Source organism: Ursus maritimus, unplaced genomic scaffold, assembly GCF_017311325.1.
Source record: "Ursus maritimus isolate PB19 unplaced genomic scaffold, ASM1731132v1 scaffold_1, whole genome shotgun sequence".
Taxonomy (NCBI): Eukaryota; Metazoa; Chordata; class Mammalia; order Carnivora; family Ursidae; genus Ursus; species Ursus maritimus.
Genome location: NW_024423343.1, coordinates 741,535 through 763,745, shown reverse-complemented (window position 1 = coordinate 763,745; position 22,211 = coordinate 741,535). Strand labels below are relative to the sequence as shown.

The 22,211-nt window shown below is 59.4% G+C and overlaps 1 protein-coding gene across 3 annotated transcripts; it reads right to left on the bottom strand.

Annotated features, from left to right (window-relative positions):
- Positions 1-108: 108 nt before the first annotated feature.
- Positions 109-13,245, bottom strand: STK25 (serine/threonine kinase 25). Of its 3 annotated transcripts, none has more exons than XM_040638021.1 (12): positions 13,128-13,245; positions 12,539-12,661; positions 5,962-6,192; positions 5,126-5,182; positions 4,474-4,582; positions 3,712-3,869; positions 3,440-3,625; positions 2,947-3,092; positions 2,634-2,748; positions 2,380-2,451; positions 750-886; positions 109-563 (listed from the first exon to the last, which is right to left on the bottom strand). In XM_040638021.1, the coding sequence occupies exons 2-12, from the start codon at positions 12,566-12,568 to the stop codon at positions 524-526; spliced, it is 1,281 nt and encodes a 426-aa protein (XP_040493955.1). In that variant the 5' UTR covers positions 12,569-12,661; positions 13,128-13,245; the 3' UTR covers positions 109-523. The 3 variants fall into 3 exon arrangements, with proteins under 3 accessions (XP_040493955.1, XP_040493945.1, XP_040493960.1); XM_040638011.1 differs by having other exon boundaries at positions 13,066-13,222; XM_040638026.1 differs by lacking the exon at positions 109-563 and having other exon boundaries at positions 746-886; positions 13,066-13,223.
- Between the last annotated feature and the right edge of the window lie 8,966 nt (positions 13,246-22,211).

The following is a 22,211-nucleotide window of genomic DNA, read 5'->3' as shown; positions in this document are numbered from 1 at the left end:
GGCTTCTTCCCACACCCTGCGTGCCGCCCTGCCCTCCTGCCAGTGGCCCCACAGTCCCCACATGCCGTGACAAGGACTCAACTGGGCCCCACCCGCCACCAGCATCTCTCCAATTCAGGTCTTTATTGAAAGTGGCAGGAGCCTCTCAATGTTCTATGAAAACTAACACCTTAACCTCAGAACATTCAGGGAAGCGAGGAAGTTCATTTTCTTTAAAAAAAAAAAAAGTTCTGGCTGACTCGAGTACTTTGGAGACACGGTACCTGATCCGACACCACAAGGCCAGTCTATGACCAGCGTGGCCGCCGTGGGCCCCCCGGGCAGGGGAGGAGGCAGACGGGCCCCGACAATCCCCCCTCCTCAGTCCAGGTGGCTGCGGGAGGGCCCTCTGCCGGGGGGTAGGCTGTGACCCGGCAGCGAGGCCCACGTGGCCGCGGCAGCACGGGGGGATCCAAATCAGCCCAGGCCCGACGGAGCTCCTCACAATGACGCTTCTCCCCGCGCTCCGCGAGCAGCAGCGCCCTCAGCGGGCTGACGTCAGGTGGTTTCTGTTGTGCGAGAACCTGCAGAGAAGAATCCTGGCCTGGAGCGCAGGCCGGGCGGGCCTGGACGGCTCTGGGCTCCGGGGCGCTGGGAGCAGGCGGCCTGCTCTCTGAACCGAGCCCGTGGGTACAGCCACTAAAGGCAGGCGGGTACGAAGGAGAGTGGGAGAGACGCGCACAGCCTCCTCTCCAGTGTGACGGCCTCACCTCTGCACCCGCTCCACCAGGTGAGCCATCAGCTTGTCGGAGATGCCAGGGCAGGACTCCTCCGCCAGGCTGAAGGCATTCTCCAGCTCCTCCAGCGCCCCCACGCCCCCGCCGCTCTGCTTGTGCTTCTCCTTGAGCTGCGGAGAGACCACCGTGCGCGCTATCGTGAGCTCCCACCTGAGCGCAGGGCCCTCGGGGAGGCTGTCACAGGAGGCTCGCTCCCGAGGCTTCCCGGGCCCTCCCCAGGACCCTGGGCACCACGCCTCCACCTGCAACAGAGACCCCAGCGGTCCTTCCACCACGAAGCTAGGATGGGCTGGGTCCCTCCAGGCACCTGAGGCTCCGGTGAGGAAGGCAGGTGCTGCCCCGCCCCCACGCCCCAGGCAGCCTCAGGTCTCGGTTCTCAAGAGGGGTCTCTACCAGCGTCTCACGCTGCCGCCGGCCAGGCTAACCACGTGGCCTCCTCCCAACCGAGGGTCACAGAAGCCCATGGCTCAGGTCCAGTGGACTGGAGAAAACAGTCCAGAAGCCCCAAGTGCCCCACACAGCCAGATCAAGACACCCCGACCCTCGGCCTCCCTACCACTCACGCTGTGGGAACCACATGGAGGATCCCCACCCTAGCAGTTAGAAACAGGTCAGCCCCGGGCTCTGCCACACCCCTCACAGGAACAAAAGGGGAAAGAGCCTGCTGCCTCCCAGGACACGGCCTCCAGCAGCTTCGACCTCAGGCCCAGCCCTGACACGCTGGATGAAGCCATGTTCCCCCCATCCTCCCCACACACAGGCCAGCACACACCGTGCGGGGGCTCCAGCGGCCCACAGTCCCGCACCTCACCTGTCCCTCAGCACCCATTCCACCCACTCAGAGCAGCCCAGGGCACTTGCGGCCCCTCTGACGTTCACCACCTCCCTCCCAGGTCCTGCCCAGTGTGCCCCCCAAGCTCCCGGTGCCTTAGCCCATGACAGTCCCTCTGTTGCCACCTGCTCCTCTCCAACCTCCTCCCCTGCACTCCAGGCCCCCCAGGTGGGCGCTCTCCTGCCTGTACCCAGAGGCCCTCCCGACCCCACCACTTTCCTCAGATAGGCTCTCAGCATCCTGTCCTCCCTCGCCGGGTTCTGGGGACTGTCACCTGGGGTGGGAACCAGGCCCATGACCAGGGTGTGGGGGTACCTGGCTGCATCGTATTCCTGGGTGTTACCACCCATCAGCAGGTGACGCGTAGGGTCGAAGGACCAGTGGAGAGTCACCCTTGAGGCCTCCCTGCCCTGGGCCGGACACCCAACACCAAGAACTGAGCCTCCCAGGCTCTCTAAACAGGTGACCGTCCCCTGTGTTTGCAATTCAGAATAAAACGTCACAGAACACTAGTTTTGTTCAAGGACCCCAGCAGGCTGAGAACTCGGGAGGGTCACAGGAAGGTGCTCTGTCCTAGCCACTTCTGCCCCTTTGCACAGAAAGCCTGGCCCCCAGATCCAGGTCCAACCACAGTGGGTTCCCAGGGACCCAGACACCCCCACAGGGTGGCCAGCAGCCCTCACCGTAAGCCTCGTCTAACACCGCACGGAAGCGTCTACAGAGCAGCACTACAGCCCTCTGCCCCAGGGGGTCCCCTGGCCCAGCCCTCACCTCTCCAAAGACAGGCCGGACCAGCGTGGACAGGCACTGGGACCTCGGCTGTCTCTTGACAGGCTCCGCAGGCTGCAAGGTCAAAGCCAGGGCTGTGAGCAAGGCAGAGAAGAGTGCGTGCACGCGGGGGGCAGGCGTGCTCCCCCCCCCGCCCCCAGTTTCTGAGCTCCGTGCAAGGCACAGCCTGTGGAAGCACGCACGCCAGGGTGCCTGCTGCCCCCAGAAGCAACCCCCCCTTCCTGGCCAGGTCAGACCTTCTGGGGGCCGTGCAGGGCTGTCCCCTTGTGCAGCTTGCTGTGCGGGCTTGGCCGGATGGTGGGGGGGAACGTCCAGATGGGACCCTGCTCTCCGTCCTCAGCGTCTGCATCACTGGGGTGGAAGGCGAAGGGTGGTGAGGGCCCTGGGGGCTGGGATTTGGGGGTCCCAAGGCCCACACATTCTCTAGCCTCCCACTTATTTTGGAGGCAACCTCACGGCACTAAATGCTAAGTAGGGCCCTCCGGCCTTCAGGGGCCCGGGGCCAAAGGCCCGAGGCCATGAGGGTGAGCCCGTCGGAGGGGCTCCTACATGTCCGAGTCCTCGGAGCTGGACTCCTCGCCGTGCCCCTCTGACTTCCAGCGCTTGTATCGGTCGATGAGCTCGGTGAGGAAGGAGGTCTTCTTGGTGTAGCGTGTGATGAACTTGTGCTTCAGGAGCTCCTTGGCAGTCGGCCGCTGCCGGGGGAAAGGACGCAGTCACCGGTGCTGGGGACAGCTGAGCTCTGCCTTCAGGCCCCAGAGCTCACTGCTCCCCGAGCTCCCCAGGGGAGCCGGTGCGAGGAGCAACGAGGAGGCTGGGGGGGGACCTCCACCCCCCAGTGCGTGCTCTCCACAAGCTCCCCTAGAGCTAAGCCCCAGGCAAGTTCCTCCCTGGATCAGGAGGGACTTGGGGGGGGAGACCTGGCACAGGGAGGGGGCCTCAGGCCCACGCACCTCCCCCGGGGCCCAGCTCGGGAGCAGTCCCCCACCCCACACATTGCTGCTCAGGCCCCTCGCAGCCCGCCCCCCGAGCCAGGGCTTACAAATCGGGGGTCCTTGTTGAGGCAGGCCTCCACAAAGTCCTTGAAGGGCTTGCTGTGGTGGCCCTCCAGGGTGGGCGGGCTGTTCTTGGGGATCAGGAACAGCACGCGCATGGGATGGAGGTCAGAGTTCGGAGGCTCGCCCTTGGCCAGCTCGATGGCTGTGATCCCCAACGACCAGATGTCAGCCTGGACAGAGAGCCACACAGGACCGTGGCTGTTGGGGGCTCCCCAGGCCGTGCCGCAGCCACTGTCCTACCCGCCACCGTGCCCACCTTGAAGTCGTAGGCTGACTGCTTGATGACCTCAGGTGCCATCCAGAAGGGGGTGCCCACAAACGTGTTCCTCTTGATCTGCGTGTCCGTGAGCTGCCCCGCCACCCCGAAGTCAGCCAGCTTCACGTCACCCTGCTCCGAGAGCAGCACGTTGGCAGCTGCTCAACACAGGACAGCAGGTGTCACCCTCCGCGCCGTGCAGGCCCCACCCTGCACACAGCTGCCCGAGGAGACACATGCCACCTGGGGACACCAGCACGTCCTTAGCTTTCCTCTCCAGTCAGCGGGCCAGAGACCCAGGGCCACGGGCATGGCGGGTGCGTGGCTGCAAGCATGGGGGTCCCGCCTGGCCACCCCCCACACGAGCTCCAGGGCCCTCCCGGTGTTTGCCTCTGATGACAAACCCCAAGAGCAGAGCCACGGCAGGGCAGGCAGAGTGGACTCTGACCCTTGGCCTCACGCTCCCAGCTGCCTCCCCGGCTCAGCAGGGCTGGCTCACAGGGTGGGATGGCTCAAACCTGCAGCTGACACTCGGACGGGGGACCGTGAGCAAGGCCTGTCCCCTCTCACACACGCTGCAGGGCTGGTGTTTGCACCACACGGGGACGGGCGAGTATGTGCTACCCGACAACTGCTCGGCTTCCGACAGCAGGAGAGAGTAAAGGCCAGGAGCACTGAGCTACAAGGTCCCGGGCCCCCAGCACCCCCAGCCACAGAGCCCTCCAGCGACCCGGGCGCTTCTGCGGTCGGGGGCACAGGGACCTTTGATGTCTCGGTGGATCTTGCGCTCCGAGTGCAAGTAGTCCAGGCCCTTGAGGATCTCGCGCAGGATGGTGGCGATGGAGGTCTCCTCCAGGGGGCCGGGTTTAAGCTGCAGGCAGAGGAGGCAGGGCACGGCCTCAGGCACCCTGGACACAGACCAGCCCTTCCTTCCACGCCACTCCAGACCTGTCGCCAGGGCCCTAACTCAACCACCTCTCTCCCGGGGGCGGGGGGGCCTACCCCGCAGACAGCGGGGCCTCCTGCCCCCTTCACAACTCCTCACTACCATGAAGCTCGGTGTGCTGAGGCAGGCGGGAGTGCGGAACAGGCCCTTGAGAGCACGTACGCTTCTTTGCTGCAAAGGGGGTCTCAGCCACGCTGCCGAGCCTGTCTGCCTGGGGGCACCAAGCTCACCCGCACCCCACAGGCCCAGGACCCCGCCGCACAAGCCGTGGACAGGGCCCACAGCCGCAGCTTGCTGTCCGGCTTAGACAGCTCCTAACCAATACGCGATACAGCGGAACAGCAGAGGAGAGGAGGCGGGGGTCCTCAGACAGTGGGTCCAGGGGCGCTGCCGGTACAGCCCCCACAGCAACCTCCTCCTGTCTGCTCCCCCGTGGCAAGCTGCCCGCCGTTGCGGCCTACACCTCACCAGGTCTAACGCAGAACCGCCGCCCAGATACTCCATGATGATCCACAGCTTCGTGCTCTGGGACCAGAGAAACATCCGTCAGCACAGGGCAGAGAGCAAAGGGGCACAGCCCGGCCGGGCCCCCAGAACACACACTCCCCAGCAGGGGTGACTCGGGCCTCCGGCCCCTCAGGGACCCACCACAAAAGGGCCCCAGCAGTCCCATCCAGCTCCCCTCCCATCAATGCAACCACTTTGCAGACGGACCAGTGGTTGACACCCCATCAAAAATCCGACCGGGAAGATGGCAGGCCCAGCCAGCACCCGGCCTCCACGTACCGGCACCCCAAGCATCCCCTTCCCCCTGGGCAGGCCTCCCAGGAGCTGGCACTGGGCTCTGGCTGCAGAGGTCCCAGAGTGCCCCCAGCAGGGTTCCCAGATGCTGTCCGATGGGGGCTGCCCCAGCCCTGGGAGATGCCCACAGCCAGGCGATGGGTCACCATGGCCACTTCAGAGCTAACCAGACCCCACTCACGTCCTACACGTCCACCTGGCCCTTGGGGTGGCTATTTTTGGGGGACGACTGCACTGTGAAGCTGGGTCTGTGTTCAACGGCTGGGGTCCCTCGCCCTTCAGACCAGGCCTCTCCTCCCGACTGTCCCCCCGGGGGGCCAGACCCAGCCCAGACCTTCTGAGCAGGTACAGGGACTCCCAGGGGCCCCCCAGCTCCAACCACATGGGACACCGGGCATTATCCCTCCACCTCTCCAGAGGCAGGCCAGGCTGGGGTCGGCTGTCACCGGCATCGACCTAAGCATGGGTCTGGCACAGAGCAAGCCCCGGCCCCGCCCAGGCACCTTCAGGTAGGAGCCGAAGTAGCGGGTGATGTAGGGGCTGTCGCACTGGCTAAGCACGGTGATTTCCTGCTGAATGTCCTCGATCTCGTCCTCGGCCTCCTCCAGGTCGATGATCTTGATGGCCACCACCTCCTTGGTGCGGTTGTCGATGCCCTTGTACACCTCCCCAAAGGAGCCCTTGCCGATACGGTCCAGCTTGGTGAAGAGCTCCTCGGGGTCCACGCGGGAATGCTGCGGGGACACGGGGCATGCAGCCCATCAGCGGAGCGGCGGGACAGGTCGCAGTGACCATCCCCAAAACGAGGAGCCAGTGAGCTCACCCACATTCCTTCTCCTTTCTTCTTTTATCCTTTTGTGTTCAGAAAAACTAAATGTACCCTCCGCACAAAGGAAAAGATCCTCCAAGAGCAGAGAGGCCTGGGCACTAGGCAACGGATCAGGTCATGGAGCAGGTGCAGGGACCGTAAAGGCCCCACACGTGGGGATGACCAAGTGAGGCACGATAACATGCTTAAAGGGACGAGTGGGCAGGGAATGGGGATGTGGGGCAGTGAGGCTATCCCATACGACAGTAGGGACAGTAGCGAGGCCATCCCGTATGACAGTGGGACGGCAGCAAGGCCACCCTGTACAACAGTGGGGACAGCAGCGAGGCCATCCCTTACGACAGTGGGGACAGTAGCAAGGCCATCCCATATGACGGGGGGACGTCAGCAAGGCCAGCCCGTATGACAGCGGGGACAGTAGGGACGTCAGCGAGGCCACCCCATATGACAGTGGGGACAGCGGCGAGGCCAGCCCGTACAACAGTGGGACGGCAGCGAGGCCAGCCTGTACGACAGTGGGGACAGTAGGGACGTCAGCGAGGCCACCCCGTACGACTGTAAGGACGGCGGCGAGGCCAGCCCGTACGACAGTGGGGACGTCAGCGAGGCCAGCCCATACGACAGTGGGACGGCAGCAAGGCCACCCCGTATGACAGTGGGGACAGTAGGGACGTCAGCGAGGCCACCCCATACGACTGTGGGGACGGCGGCGAGGCCTCCCTGTACGACAGTGGGGACGGCGGCGAGGCCAGCCCATACGACAGTGGGGAGAGTAGGGACAGCAGCGAGGCCAGCCCGTATGACAGTGGGGACAGTGGGGACGGCAGCGAGGCCAGCCCATACGACAGTGGGACAGCAGCAAGGCCACCCTGTACGACAGTGGGGACAGTAGGGACGGCAGCAAGGCCAGCCCATACAACAGTGGGGACGGTGGGGACGGCAGCAAGGCCAGCCCGTACAACAGAGGGGACGGCGGCGAGGCCAGCCCATACGACAGTGGGGAGAGTAGGGACAGCAGCGAGGCCAGCCCGTACGACAGAGGGGACAGTGGGGACGGCGGCGAGGCCATCCCGTACGATGGGACGGCGGCGAGGCCAGCCCGTACGACATTGGGGACAGTGGGGACAGCAGCAAGGCCATCCCGTACGACAGTGGGGACAGTGGGGGCAGCACCAGGAGAGTCTCTCATGAACCACAGGCCTAGTTAGTAAGAACAGACCCGTGCTGCCTCTTTACTTGTAACAAACACGCCACGCTAAAGCAAGCCTCGAGATGTTAGTAGCAGGTGGAGACCCTCAGGGGAGGGATGAGAAATGGACCAGGACTCACTCATTCTCCTGTAAGCCTAGAAGACTCTTGAATAACAAAGTCTATGAATTAAAACAGAAAACCAACCCAGCATGCATTATCTGAGTTCCCCCTGAACAGCTGGAAGCCACGCCCCTCAGAAAGGGCTCCCTTTCTCGGCCCCAGTCAGTTCTCAGGACAGCTACACCCTCACACCAGCTCGGAGTTGAAAACCGATGCTCTCCTGGATGCTTCATCCTGGATACGCAAGTATCCCAGACAACTACACACAGTCCCCGGACAGAGGGGTGCCGAGCGGGTGGCACAGAGACTGAGCAGAGACCAGCAGTCTGGGCACCAGGACACGGCCGGCAGAGGGGCGTCCATCCGTGGGCTGAGAACCACCCTCTTGATGCTGACCCTCCATGAGTCAGGGGCTGAGACGGCTCAACGCAGGGGCTCCATGAAGGATGACAACACCCCTGGGGGTCTCCTAGCCCCTGCCCACATGGCTCCCCAGGCTCCTGAGACACCAAGCCACTGTGTTCTCAGAGTCAGAGGTAGTCCGCACAGTCCCAGAGTGACGAGGAGGGGCTGGGTGCCCCAGGACCCACGCAGGGTTTGAGGCGCTGGGCGGAGGCAAGGGTGGCCTAGCATCTTGTCCAGACAGAGGCAGAAAGGGCTTTCAAGGCCCAGGGACTCAGATCCTCCAAAGAGGCTGCTCCCACATCCCCAAGCACCTATCAACAAGGGGGCGTCTTGGCGTCAATCTAAAGTGGCCAGACATAAAAAGGAAAAAAAATCACAGCTCACCATGCCACACCAGCACGGACTGCTGTGTGCACCAGTGCTGACGGAAGGCCCATCCTGGGGGCAGTGGGTGCCCCACGGTGCCAAGGACAGTCCTCCAAGCAAGGACTCCGCACACACCTGGGAGCGCACCTCGGGCTCACCCCCAGGCAGAGAGGTCCGTGTTGGGCCCGGCTGGCTCCACAGTGAGACCACACGTCAGTAGAAACTGCCAATCAGCGGCCTTTCCCAAGGCATGTAACTGGGAGGGAGGGGTCAGCACGCAGGCCACACCTGAACGCAGCACCGCGCGTTACCCAACCTTGATCCTGAGCACCAGGCGAGCCATGAGACCCTGGGCCCCGGGGTGCCGGGAACTTCGCAGGAGAGTTGGGTGCAGCAGGTCCTGGCAGGAGCCAAGGGGCCAAGGGCAGCGTCTCAGCACACAGTCCCCCACACGAGGCAGGCTGGGCAAGGCCTAGGGATGCGCAGGCCGCCCTCCGTACAGGGATCAGAGGCAGGCCAGTGAGGTGTCCGCGCTCACCCTGGCCCAGCCAGGTAAGGAATGTGGCCCTGCTCGCTTCCTCACCGGGACCAGCAGCCCAGTCCCAGAACCAGTGCACAGGGAGGACGAGGCACAGCAGATGCGTGCAGCCCAGCTACGGCCCCAGGCTGAAGGCTTCGGCAGGACACAGGAAGCTGAGCACCACTCAGGTCCCTCGGGCCCAACTGCCGGGCAGCTCCGTTCCTGCTGCTCACGGTCTGAAGAAAACCAGGACAAGGGAGGCATGTGGCTGCAAGTCACAGCTGCCCACCCCCTCCGTCTTCAGGGCGTGGGTGGGGGCGCAGATCACAAGATAAGCACCCACCCTGGCCTCAGAGAAAGGCCTGGCAGCGGTGTGCCATGACCCTCCGGCCCACACAGTGGACCAGAGGGCAGTCAGCAGGAAAACACCTTCCTGCCAGAGAGCTTCTCTGCCTCTGGGGGGACCTCACCATTCCCTGCTCAGTCCCGGACTTCTCGGGGAAATGTGGCGGGGAGACAGCCCCTGGGGCCCACACAGCACCTTCCCACCTTCCCAAATGTTCCTTCCGTTCATTCGGCCGTTGGCGCCTATCCAGCGCCCCTGGCGTGAGGTCTGCCACACCGCTAGCCTGCAGGCCTGACCCAGCCCCAGACGCGCCGGCGCAGCCCGGGGACACCCCAACAGCACTGCCCAGTGACTCCAGTCCATCTGGTGCCATGACACCGTGTCCTCTGTCTCTGGGGAGAAAGTCCCTCTCCTAAGGTGGCCTAAGAGAAGAGCTGGAGGAGGCAGGGCTGACACCCGGCAGCGCCAACCGGCACCACTGCACCTCCAGCTCTCGGGGGACCCCCGCCCACCCTCAGCTCTGCCGAGGACACCGCGTGAGTCTCCACGCAGGCCCAAAACTGTGTCCGTCTGGTCCACCACAGCAGCCCAACCAAAGAAACCCCCAGAGAGGGCGCTCAGACCTCCACTTCCTGGGAGCAGAGCACGGTGGCGCCCACAGCCAGAGTTCCAGGCCCCGATCCCCTACTCTCAGCCTCCTGGAGTCCCCCACTGCAGGCTGGTCACCTCAGCAGACACTGTGTCAGGAACACCCCTGCCTGGGACCCTCACACGACAAGCATATCACAGGGACCCCGTGTTCCCAGCTCACTGGGAAGGAAAGGCAAGCAGCTCCTGGGTCTGGGCTGCTTTTCTAGGCAATGCGGAGTCTGGACAATCACTCAAGGCTCGGGTGGCTCTGGTGGTCGAGACCCATGTTTTCCAGCCCTGAAGCTGCCAGGTCTGGGGCCACCGCCTGGCAGTGTGTCTGCCGTTCATGTCACCCCACAAGATGAAGGGAGCGAAGCCATTCCCAACCAGCACACGACAGGCGGGGCGGCCACAGTGCTAGGCACCAGCAGCCGTTCCGGCCCGCAGGAACTAGCAGGGCAGAGGGGAGACAGCTATGGCAGGAGCACAGGCTGTGGGGGAGCATGACCCACGACCCTAGCAGGAACTGCCCCACATGGCCACAGTGACAACTGCCTCAAGAGAAAATCAGGCTTCCGGCCACTGACAAAGGCGAAGAGTACTGGCCTCTGAAAGGACAGAAGGCTTACTTCCTTTGGGGTCCCTTCCCCAGTTCCTGCAGCCCTGCAGCGGGTGTGACCTGGCTGCCCAGGGCCGACACGAAGCACCACCGACCCACAGGGACAGACGCAGCATACCTCCAATTTCTCATTCTGGGACCCATGGGAACTATTCCCACAGCTTTTTTTTCCCTTCCTGCTTTCCAAGGAGGAAAAGAAGAATGGTAAAGACTATTTCTGTTCCATTTTGAGAAGAAATGAAGCCTCGAGACACATCCTACCATTTGATTACGGGACAGCTGAGAGCTTCAGCCCCAAGTAGACTTGGATTGAAGCCTAATCTGTCACTTTCTAGCCAACTAACATTTCTAAGCATCAAGTTTTTAAATCTAGGGTGACAAGAGCACCTGTGTGATAAGGGTGGTAGAGGAATCACAGGAGATAAACACGTAAAAAGGCTTAGCGCGACGAGTGATTGGTTTTAATGCCCTATTAATGCGTATGGAATAATTAAGCATCACGTAGGTGAGATGTTTTTTTAACTCAATTCTTTTTTCTAGTCAGCACCTTTGCGTTTCAAGTACGGAAATAAATCCCGAAGTCTCTGACATGTGGTCGTGTGGCATTCTGTGGAGGCGGGATCAGCAGTCGTGGGATTTACAAGGTGGGGTTTGACAAAGTCACTCAGTGGGCGCCCCGCTGCCTTTGCAGCTTCTGTCACTCACCAGAGCCAGGACTAGGCTGAGGCAAGTGAGGCTCTCTTCCCGGGTACAAAATCGACCCTACAGCTCTCTCAAAAACAAGCTGGAGGGTGACTTTTCCCCCAGCAGCACAGGCATGCAGTTTACCAGACACCAATGTCAAACAAGAATCTCCTAGCTTCACCGAGCACTGGTCAGCAAGGCCCGGTCCCCATCTGTGGCCACAGCTGGTCCAGGATGTCCTGCTCAACAGGAGCCCCCCTGGGTCTGGACCTGAGCCCTTCTCCAGCTCCTCCTCCCCTGAGTCGGGCCCACAGGCCCCCTGCTTCTCCCTCGTCCCAGTCCCCCCCGATTCAGCACACAGGGGCCAGCGGAGGGTGCCGACAGACGATCCCAACCCCCCAGCAGTCCGCCTAAACCTTGCCCAAGCCAACCCTTCAAGGAGAACAGAGCCAAGCAGGGAAGAACACCTGGCCGTCAGAGTGGTTTCCTCGACTTCACATCAGCCTCAGCTCACACCTGTTTTGAAGTAACAAGGGGGGCGGGGGCACAGACGACCAGCCCCCATGCTGCCTGCCCCGACCCTGCCCGCCCTGCACCAGCAGCAGGTGCTCGCTTCGGGCACACTCAAGGTACACCGTGGAAGGTCCCCCAGAGTCAGTGGGTTAACATGCAAGGCCAGACACCTCAAGGTGGCTCCGGGTTGGAAATGACAAGAACTAATTCATCAAAGACACAGAGCAGGCACCTTCCCAGTAAGACTTCTAGCCCAGGTGAAACAAGTTCTTCCCAGGAGCCTTCTTACGCTGCTTAATCACATTCCCAGCTCCTCCTGCTTGCCTGTCCGCGAGGAGTCACCACAGCCTTTGACCCAGCCCAACACGGCCAGAGGACCCTGCCCAGCTGGGCACTCAGGTGTGGACTCCGACCTCCAAAGACCTCCCGATGGGAAGATCCAGGTTCCCACAGAATCCTACCCAGGCTGCCCAGCCCTGCTCTGTTCCCGAGATAAGGCTCTGCACACTCTCCACCGTCCTTGCACGGCAGCTCTGTTTTGACCAGTCTGTGGGCTTCTGCCCAGGACACTTCACAGCAGCCGCCTTGAGTCAGCCCCCTGCCCCACCGGGTCTGTGCCCCTCTGCTCTGCTCCCTACCTGGCCCAGCGACGTGCATCACCGGGGTCCCTAGCAACGCCTTCCCTTCAGCCCACACTCCTTCGCGGGCTCTGCGCTTCTGAAACCCCAGAATGAGTTTCAGGAGAGACACCCCTTGGTGACACAAATGTCCCTTCGTGACCCGCGCTCTTTCCTGGTCAGTGCTCTGGTCTCTGGGAGTTCGGGCAGGCCACTCACAACCCAGAAACCAACTCTTACCTGGTTGGCAAATCCCCTGAGGTGAGCCATGTCTGCGATGCCCTCAGACCATCCGTGGCAACCCCAGGACGCCCCTAGATCCCGCCTGGAGGCTCTGGAACCCGGCTCCCTCGCTTCAGGCAACTGGAAGGAGAGCAGGCCCGTTCCATGCTTCATTGGGGCGCACGGGGCTCCCCCGGGCCAGGCGCCCCCACCCAAGTCGTTCCTTGAGGGCCTCACCCACCGGGGAACCCTCCGAAACCCCTCCCACCTCCGCCTCCGCCCTTCCACCTGGGCGGCTGCCCCCAACCCAGGGCCGGGTCCCCGAGCCCCCTCACACACCCCATACGGCTGAGCCCCACCCCAAGCGCCCTACCCCACACGGACCCCGCCCAGCCCTGCCCCCTGACCCCACCGCAAGCCCCGCCCCAGTTCCCTCAGCGCCCTCCACCCGCCCCACTGTCCCTACTGCCCGACCCCCGCCCCCAACACCGCCCGGCCCCCTCCCCAACCGCCTCAGGTGCGGGCCCACCCGGCAGCGCGCCCACCTCCGGGGGGCTCCATCCCGGCCTCCCCCGGCCCGCTCCTCAGTGCCCGCGAAGGCTCCCACCCGCAGCCTCCTCTCGCCCGGGAACGCCCGGGCCCTCCAGCCCGCGAAGCAGCGGCAGTGGCGGCGGCGGCCGGAGAAAGCCCAGAGGCGGCGACAGCGAGAGCGGTGCGCGATGTCGTGGCCTAGCGCGGGGTTCTCTGGGACACCGAGTCCCACCGCTCGCTCCGCGTCCCGGTGCCTGCCGGCGCTGGACTACAAGTCCCGGCAAGCCACGGGGCGGAGCGGTGTCGCGGGGCTCGCTGGGACTCGGAGTCGTGCTTCCTGAGCATCTCTAGACCACGTCTCCCAGCAGGCCCCGGGGAGGGGAGGGCCGGGGGCGGGGCCGGAGGCGGGGCCAGGTGGGGCATAGCTGCCTGGGGTTGGGGCCTCCCTTCCCTGTTCGTCCTCCCATTCCTCCTCTCCCTCCCGTTCTGGCCCTCCTCCTCCCGCTCGCCCCTCGCCCGCCCCTTCCCGGTTTGCCTCCATCCCCCTCCCACTCCCTTTCGGTCCTCCCTCCCAGTCCCCTCCATCCCCATCCGGCCTTCCACTCCCCTTCCCCCACCCCCTTTCTGTCCTCCGTCCTGGCCCTTTGGACCACCTCCCCTCCCTCTACTCTCCATCCTCCTCAGTCCCCTCGTTCTCCCTCCTCCCCCCACCATGGAGGGCATTCGGCTGATGCCCTATTTTGTAGGCCCTGCTGGGCAGGGCAACCCAAGTATCTCTGGAGGGACCGACGGAGAAACAAAATGTGGAGTATACAAGCCATGGAATATTATCCAGCCTGAAAAAGGAAGGACATTCTGACACCTGCTACAACACGGATGCTGAGTGAAACAAGCCAGATACAGAAGGGCAGATATTGTATGGTTACACATATCTGAAGTCCCTAAAGGAGCCAAATGGATAGAGATGGAGAGTATTTGGGGGGCACCAGGGTCAGGGGGAGGGGAAATGGAGAGCTGGTGTTTAATGGACACAGTTTCTGGAGTTCTGGAGATTGGTTGCACAGCAGTGCAAATGTACTTGGAACTTTTAAGATGGGGGATGCCTGGATGGCTCACTCGGTGAAGTGTCTGTCTTCTGCTCCAGTCATGATCCCAGGCTCCCGGGATGGAGACCTGAATGGGGCTGTTTGCACAGTGGGGAGCCCGCTTCCCCCTCTGCCTGCAGCTCCCCCTGCTTGCGTTCTCTGTCTCTCACAGATAAATAAAATATTTTTTAAAATTTTAAAAAAACTGTTAAGATGGTAAATTTTATGTTATGTGCATTATAGCACAATTTAAAGTAAGCAAAATACAATGAAATAGAAAAGGAATTAAGTTCTGACGTATGTTACAGCATAAGCCTTAAAAACATTATGCCAGGGGTGCCTGGGTGGCTCAGTCAGTTAAGCGTCAGACTCTTGGTTTCAGCTCAGGTCATGATCTCATGGGTCATGGGATTGGGAGCCCCACCCAGCAGGGAGTCTGCTTGAGATTCTCTCCCTCTGCCCCCTTCCCCCCCCCCCCCCCCCCGAGCGAGATCCCTCTCTCTCTCCCTCTCCCTCCCTCTCTCAAATAAATAAAGAAATCTTTTAAAAAATGTTTAGCGGTGGGGCGCCTGGGTGGCACAGCGGTTAAGCGTCTGCCTTCGGCTCAGGGCGTGATCCAAGCGTTATGGGATCGAGCCCCACATCAGGCTCCTCTGCTATGAGCCTGCTTCTTCCTCTCCCACTCCCCCTGCTTGTGTTCCGTCTCTCGCTGGCTGTCTCTATCTCTGTCGAATAAATAAATAAAATATAAAAATAAAAAATAAAAAATAAATAAAAAAATGTTCAGGGGTGCCTGGGTGGCTCAATCAGTGAAGCATCTGCCTTCGGCTCCTCTGCCACTCCCCTCTCACCTCGCCCCCCCCCATGCTCTCTGGCTCTATCTCTCTGTCAAATAAACAATTAACAAAATCTTTTTTTTTAGGGGCGCCTGGGCGGCTCAGTCATTAAGCGTCTGCCTTCAGCTCAGGGCGTGATCCCAGACTCCTGGGATCGAGCCCTGCATCAGGTTCCTCCGCTGGGAGCCTGCTTCTTCCTCTCCCACTTCCCCTACTTGTGTTCCCTCTCTCGCTGGCTGTCTCTCTCTCCATCAATAAATAAATAAAATCTTTAAAAAAAATCTTTTTTAAAAAGTTAAAAAAGCACACACACATTTTTCCAGGGGTGCCTGGGTGTCTCAGTTGGTTAAGCATCTGACTCTTGGTTTGAGCTCAGGTCATGATCTCAAATGAATAAATAAATCTTTTTTAAAAATTATGCCAGGGGACATAAGCCATTCACAAAGAGGCAAACACTATATGACTGCACACGTATGAAGCATCAAGAACAGGCCAATTCAAAACACAGAAAGAAGGGAGGTTTCCAGGGCCTGGGGAGGGGAATGGGGAATTATTACTTAATAAGGACAGAATTTCTGTTTGGGGTGATAAAAAAAAAAGAAGTCCTAGAAATAGATAGTAGTAACGGTCACACATTGTGAACTTACCTAATGCCACTAAACTGTACGTTGCATATTTTATGTTATGTGTATTTTTTTGAAGATTTTATTTACTTGAGAGAAAGCACACGTGCACAAGCAGGGGTGGGGCAGAGAGAGAGAGAGAAGCAGGCTCCCTACCGAGGAGGAAGCCTGATGTCGGACTGGATCCAAAGACCCCAGGATCATGACTTGAGCCAAAGGCAGATGCTTAACTGACGGAGCCACCCAGGCGCCCCTGTTATGTGTATTTTACCACAAATAAAGAAAAGCAGTAATAAAGTGGACCTCAACAAGTTTTTAAATTTTGCTTTCAGAAAGACACTGCTAAGACAATGAAAACACATGCTACAAGACGGGGAGAAAAAAACCACAAATCACACTTCCAACTATGTATATATACATATAACAAATATATAAAGAGCTTTCCAAACTCAACAGTTAGAAAACAACCCAATTAAAAAAAGAGAGAGAGAGACCAGACTTGAATATCCATTTCGCTGAAGAGGACATATGAATGGCAAATAGCCCGTGAACAGGTGCTTACCACCATTAACTACCAGGGAAATGCAAATCAAAACCATAGTGAGGTACTATCTACATATATATTAGAAGTTGGGGGGAAGGCACCTGGTTGGCTCAGTTGGTTTAGTGTCTGACTCTTGATCTCAGCTCAGGTCTTGATCTCAGGGTCATGAATTCAAGCCCCATGTTGGGCTCCACATGTTGAACCTACTTTAAAAAAATTTTTTTTAACAAAAAAGACAAAAATAAAATAAAGGGGCACCTGGTTGGCTCAGTCGGTTGAGTATCTGACTCTTGGTTTCGGCTCAGGTCATGACCTGGGAGGGTGGTAAGATAGACCCCCCCTTGGGTTTCATGCTTAGCACAGAGCCGGCTTAAAATTCTTTCCCCCTCCCTCTCCCCCTCTGCTGCTCCCCCCAACACCCACGCTTGAGACTCTCTCTCTCTCTTTTTCTTTAACAATTTTATTTATTTATTGGACAGAGAGAGACACAGCAAGAGAGGGAACACCAGCAGGGGGCGTGGGAGAGGGAGAAGCAGGCTCCCCGCTGAGGCGCTCCATCCCAGGACCCTGGGATCACGATCTGAGCCCAAGGCAGACGCCCAACGACTGAGCCACCCAGGCGCCTCAGACTCTCTCTCTCAAATAAATAATAAATAAATAAGTAAATAAAGTCTTTAAATAAAAATAAAAAAGGATGGCTAAAATAAAAAGTACTGACAGTAGTAAGAGCCCCAATTTTCCCAGGAGTTTCCCGGTTTTAGCACTGAAAGTCCTGCCTCCCCGGCAGAGCGGAATGGTTGGTTGGTCATCAGCAGACGCGGCAGAACGGGCACTCACAGCTGTAAGTGGTCTGACTGCGAAATGGGGCAGCCGCTCTGGACATCATCGGGACGGCTGCAGAAGTCAACCATGCACGTAGCATACGACCCAGGCTTCCTAATCCCGAGAATTCATGCTAGAGAGATGCCAAGTTATCCTCACAGAAACACCTGCGTACGAAATCTCCAGCATGCCCGTTCATCAGAGCCCAAAATGGAGACGGGCCAGATGCCCCAGGCCAGGGGGCGCTACTGATGCATGCACAACCCTGGGGAGCCCCGTCTCAGAGCCCCGCCCCCCGCCCCGCAGAGCCCTCCCCCTCGGAGCACCCCGCCCAGGGCCATCCCGCACCCTGTTCTGCTCTGTGCACCCCCAGCGCTGTGACCCTGCCCCTGGCAAGGCGGCCTGGCTCCTGCCTCTCCCAGCCCAGGGCTCGAGGCTGGGGTCCTGTCGGGCAGGAGCACCCGGCCAGCCCCACCAGCGACCAGCGTCTGTCCCGGGAGTCCCCCACAGGCTGGGAAGCGGGTCGAGGGCTCATTTTGGGTGGCCGCATGTTCCTCCTCCCGCTGGCCAGCCCCCTCTTCTGTCCAGTGACCCAGCTCTGTGAGGCACCCTAGGCCCGCGGCCCACCCAGTCCCAGCAGGAGGGGCAGGGGGTAGGGGAGGCTTCCAGGTTCAGAACGTCGGGGAGCGGAATCTGGTGAGCCTTCCTGGACTGCACAGCGAGGTTTCGCTCCACAGAGGCTGTGCCTGTGGGACAGGAGCCCAGGTGGGCAGAGCTTAGGGACCACCCCTTTGAAAGGGGGCTTCTCTGCCCAAGCTCAGATTTTCCTTGGCATCTTGAGGCCCACTGACCTTAGGTGAGGCACGAGTGTTTTCTCTCTCTGGGCACCTTTCCAGGCCTGTCCCAGGTCTCCACAGCCTAGAATGATCCCACTGGCCCAGTGACCCAGGTACTGGGTCAGAACCCCTGCTCTGGGGCCCCGGGGTTGGGGTGAGGTGAGCTCTGACATGTGGCTCTTTTGGACAGTGCCCAGTCGAACGGACTCATCCTGGGAGGGCCACAGAAGCTCACCCTGTCCAAAGGGGCAGTGGCCAGTGGGGGGGGGGGGACCAGAATTGCCTCCCTGGGTGGGAGGGTTTGAGCAGTTTGGGGACTTTACCTTGCCCCTGGGAGTAGGTCCCAGAGGGGACTCCGCAGGCCTCTCAGACCTTCAACCAGGCAGGGATGCGAGCCTGTGAAGGCCACCATGGGTGGGGCAGTGGGTGGGGACAGCCTTGCACAGGCGGCAAGGAGGGGAGGGGGCAGATGGCTGAGCCTGCCCCTAGGGGCTCCCTTGTCACACAGTGGGCACACATCAGCCTTGATCCTGAAACCCAGTGGTTGAAGAGAATGGAGAAAGGCAGGGTGTTACCAGCCACGGACAACGTTTACCACTTGGGATTGTGGGTGGAAGGCCGCCGTCAGACAGCAGGTGTCACGGGACCATAACGGGTGTCCTGGGACATCCAGGTGACAGGGGACTGCAGGGAGGGCATCCCACATGAGGAGGTCGCAAGGCCACCGGGCTGGGTGCAGGATGGAACCTGGATGGTGAGCAGACCCCGTGGCCTCCCTGGGGTCTCCGCCTAACCCCCCGGCCTTTGCTCCTGCTCTGCCCCCACTGACTGTGCGGGGCAGGTGCCCCCTCTCCGGGCCTCCGACTCTCCTCCGGGTAGTGGAGACCCGGGCCCTCTTCAGGTTGTGGCTAAAGCCCCAGCTGCTCACAAGCTGTCCCTGAGGGTCCCTAGGACTGGAAGGGGGAGTGCGGCGCCAGGCCTCTCTTCTGAGCGGAGGCAGCTTTGAGTGCCGCCCCAGGAAGGCCTCACATCCCAGCTCGGCAGGGAGGCAGCCCACTCCGTAGCCAGGGCAGCCGTGGAGCAGGGCAGCCGTTTCCCAAGCACGCGGGTGAGGACCAGCCGCTGGAGGGGGGCTGGCAAGGGACGGAACCGCAGACGCAGGGAGGCCCTGCAAACACACTCACCGTGCTATTGAGTGAAAAACCGGGTTTTAGAACAACACCCTAATTTTGTATCCATATCTATACTCTTTTGAACTATACACAGTGATATGAACCTTAAATTTTATTTTTATTTGCTTTTCTAATTTTCCAAGTATACTTCAGTGACCAGGTTTTACTCTTGTACTCAGAAGAATGGCTTGTCTGTGGCTGCCGACCATGACTTTGAAATCTCAGAACAACGAGGATTATTTCAAAACAACATATCCATGAGTCAAGTAGGCCTCCAGATCTCGGGAACGTGGCTGGGGTGGCTGCCTGGGCCTGCTGGCGCCTGCTCCCTGCCCCACATGGGGTGCTGGGCAGTGGGGGGGGGGGGCGGCCCTGGGGAGCTGACCCCCCCCCAACAACGGCAGCCTCGGGGAGATCGCCTGAGTCAAGGTCTTCTGTGCCCCCACAGACAGTAAATCTTCACCTGCGAAGACTGAATTTAAGTTTTGGAGACGTTCAAACCCAGTGTGGTGAAACCTGGGGCCGAGGGGCTTCCCAATGTGCCACCAACGTCTGCCTCCCGCCAACGTCCCAGAGGCAGGCAGCCAGCACCGTCTCTCTGGACGAGGACTAGGTGGCATCAGGCTCACTTTGCCCTGTGCCCACTGGACGAGCTCAGACCCCTTGGCCCTGTTTTGGTGTTCGGATCCTTGCAGTGGGGTTCCGTGGGGGACAGCGCTCTCCGCATAACAAGACCCAGAGGCAGAGCTGTAAGAACGCCCCCTCCTGCAGACCCAGCAACCCTCCCTCCAGGCATCAGCACCAAGAAAATAGGCACGATTTCGCTCATTAGGGGGACAAGTGCCAACACCTCAAACACCCAGTGATAGCAGCAGTTAAATAATCTTTCACACACCCAGGGAACACAGTGCAGAGTCAGCGAACTGGGGTTGATAAGACATTGTAATGACTTGGGAAAGTGCTCACCAGCCACAGAGCAAGTGGGGAAATTTCTACACTGCTCCTCTCAAGAGCCCACCTCCCCTTCCTTCCTCCCTCATTCCCGTTCCCTCTCTCCTTCCCTTTTCCTCCCCCTGTGGTTGGACAGAAATGTATCAAACATTTATAAGCGTTGTCTGTGAGCCAGATTATGAATCTTTTATACAAATTCTTAATTTTTTCTACACTTTCCAGGATTTAACAATGCCTATGTCTGACTCTTAGACTAGGATCCCCCGGGGTGGGGCAGTAGATGGGCTCCCCAGTGTCGCAGGCACCAGGGTCTCCCCGCGCTTCCCAAGCAGGCTCTAATGGGGCCGATGCACAGGTGAGCCCGCAGCTGAGCCCACGCCCTTCCTGGGGCTGCTCTGACATCAGGCCGCAAACCGAACGGCTTCAAACAACACATATTTATTTCATGGCTCTGGAGGCAACAGTCTGCGTGGGTCTCGCTGGGCTAAAGTCAAGGTGTTGTCAGCGCTCTTTCCTTCTGGAAGTTCCTTGCTTTTTCCAGCTTCTAGAAGCCACCTGCATCCCTTGGCTCCTGCCCCCTCCCCTCCCCCCTCCCCTGCAAAGCCAGCATCTCTCTGACCCTGCTTCTCCCAGACCCTGTGATGTATCTCCTCTCTGAGCCGACCCTCCTTCCTCCCTGTTACAGGCACCCTTGTGATGACTCTGGGCCACCTAGACAATGCAGGGTGACCTCCCCGCCTCAAGGTCTTCCATCCAATCCCACCTGCAAAGCCACTTTTGCCATGTGAGCTAGCATTGCACAGGGATTAGGCCAAGGACGTCTTTGGGACTTGCTACTCAGCTAGCACACCAAGCGTGGAAGAGGCACACACACGCAGACACACACAGTCACACACAGTCACACTCAGACACACACAGTCACACACACTCAGACACACACACAGTCACACTCAGACACACACAGTCACACACTCAGACACACAGACACACAGTCACACACACAGTCACACACACTCAGACACACACAGAGTCACACTCAGACACACACAGTCACACACACTCAGACACACACAGAGTCACACTCAGACACACACAGTCACACACAGACACACACACCGTCACACTCAGACACACACAGTGACACACGCTCAGACACACAGACACACATTCACACTCAGACACACACACAGTCACACTCAGACACATACAGTCACACACACACAGTCACACACAGTCACACACACCCAGACACACAGACACACAGTCACACTCAGACACACAGACACACAGACACACTCAGACACACAGTCTCACACAGTCACACACACTCAGACACACACACAGTCACACTCAGACACACAGTCTCACACAGTCACACACAGACACACAGACACTCAGACACACACACACACTCAGACACACACACAGTCACACCCAGACACACACAGTCACACTCAGACACACACACAGTCACACCCAGACACAGTCACACACACTCAGACACACAGACACACAGTCACACTCAGACACACTCAGACACCCACAGTCTCAGATACACAGACACTGAGACACACTCAGACACACACAGTCACACTCAGACACACACACAGTCACACCCAGACACACAGTCACAGACACACAGTCACACACAGTCACACTCAGACACAGTCACACACACTCAGACACACAGACACACAGTCACACACACTCAGACACACAGACACACAGTCACACTCAGACACACTCAGACACCCACAGTCTCAGATACACAGACACTGAGACACACTCAGACACACACTCAGACACACAGTCACACTCAGACACAGTCTCACACAGTCACACACACTCAGACACACAGACACACAGTCACACTCAGACACAGTCACACTCAGACACAGTCACACTCAGACACAGACACACAGTCACACTCAGACACACACTCAGACACACATAGACACACACAGTCACACTCAGACACACAGTCACACTCAGACACAGACACACACACTCAGACTACACATGTATGCAGAGACACGCACTGGGGAAAATTTCCCCAAAATTGAAGAGAAGTGTGGGTTTTCATGTTAGAAGGGGAAATGAAGTCTTGACCTGACACACTGTAGTAAATTTTAGAATTGTAAAGCTAAAGACAAGTCTTAAAACCTGAGAAGGCTGGATGGCGTCACTCAGAAAGGTATGTTGAGTCCTACCCCTGTAGCTGTAAATGGGACCCCATGTGGGCAGGGGTCTTTGCAGAGGTCATAGGGTAGGTCGTGCTGGAGGAGGTGTGC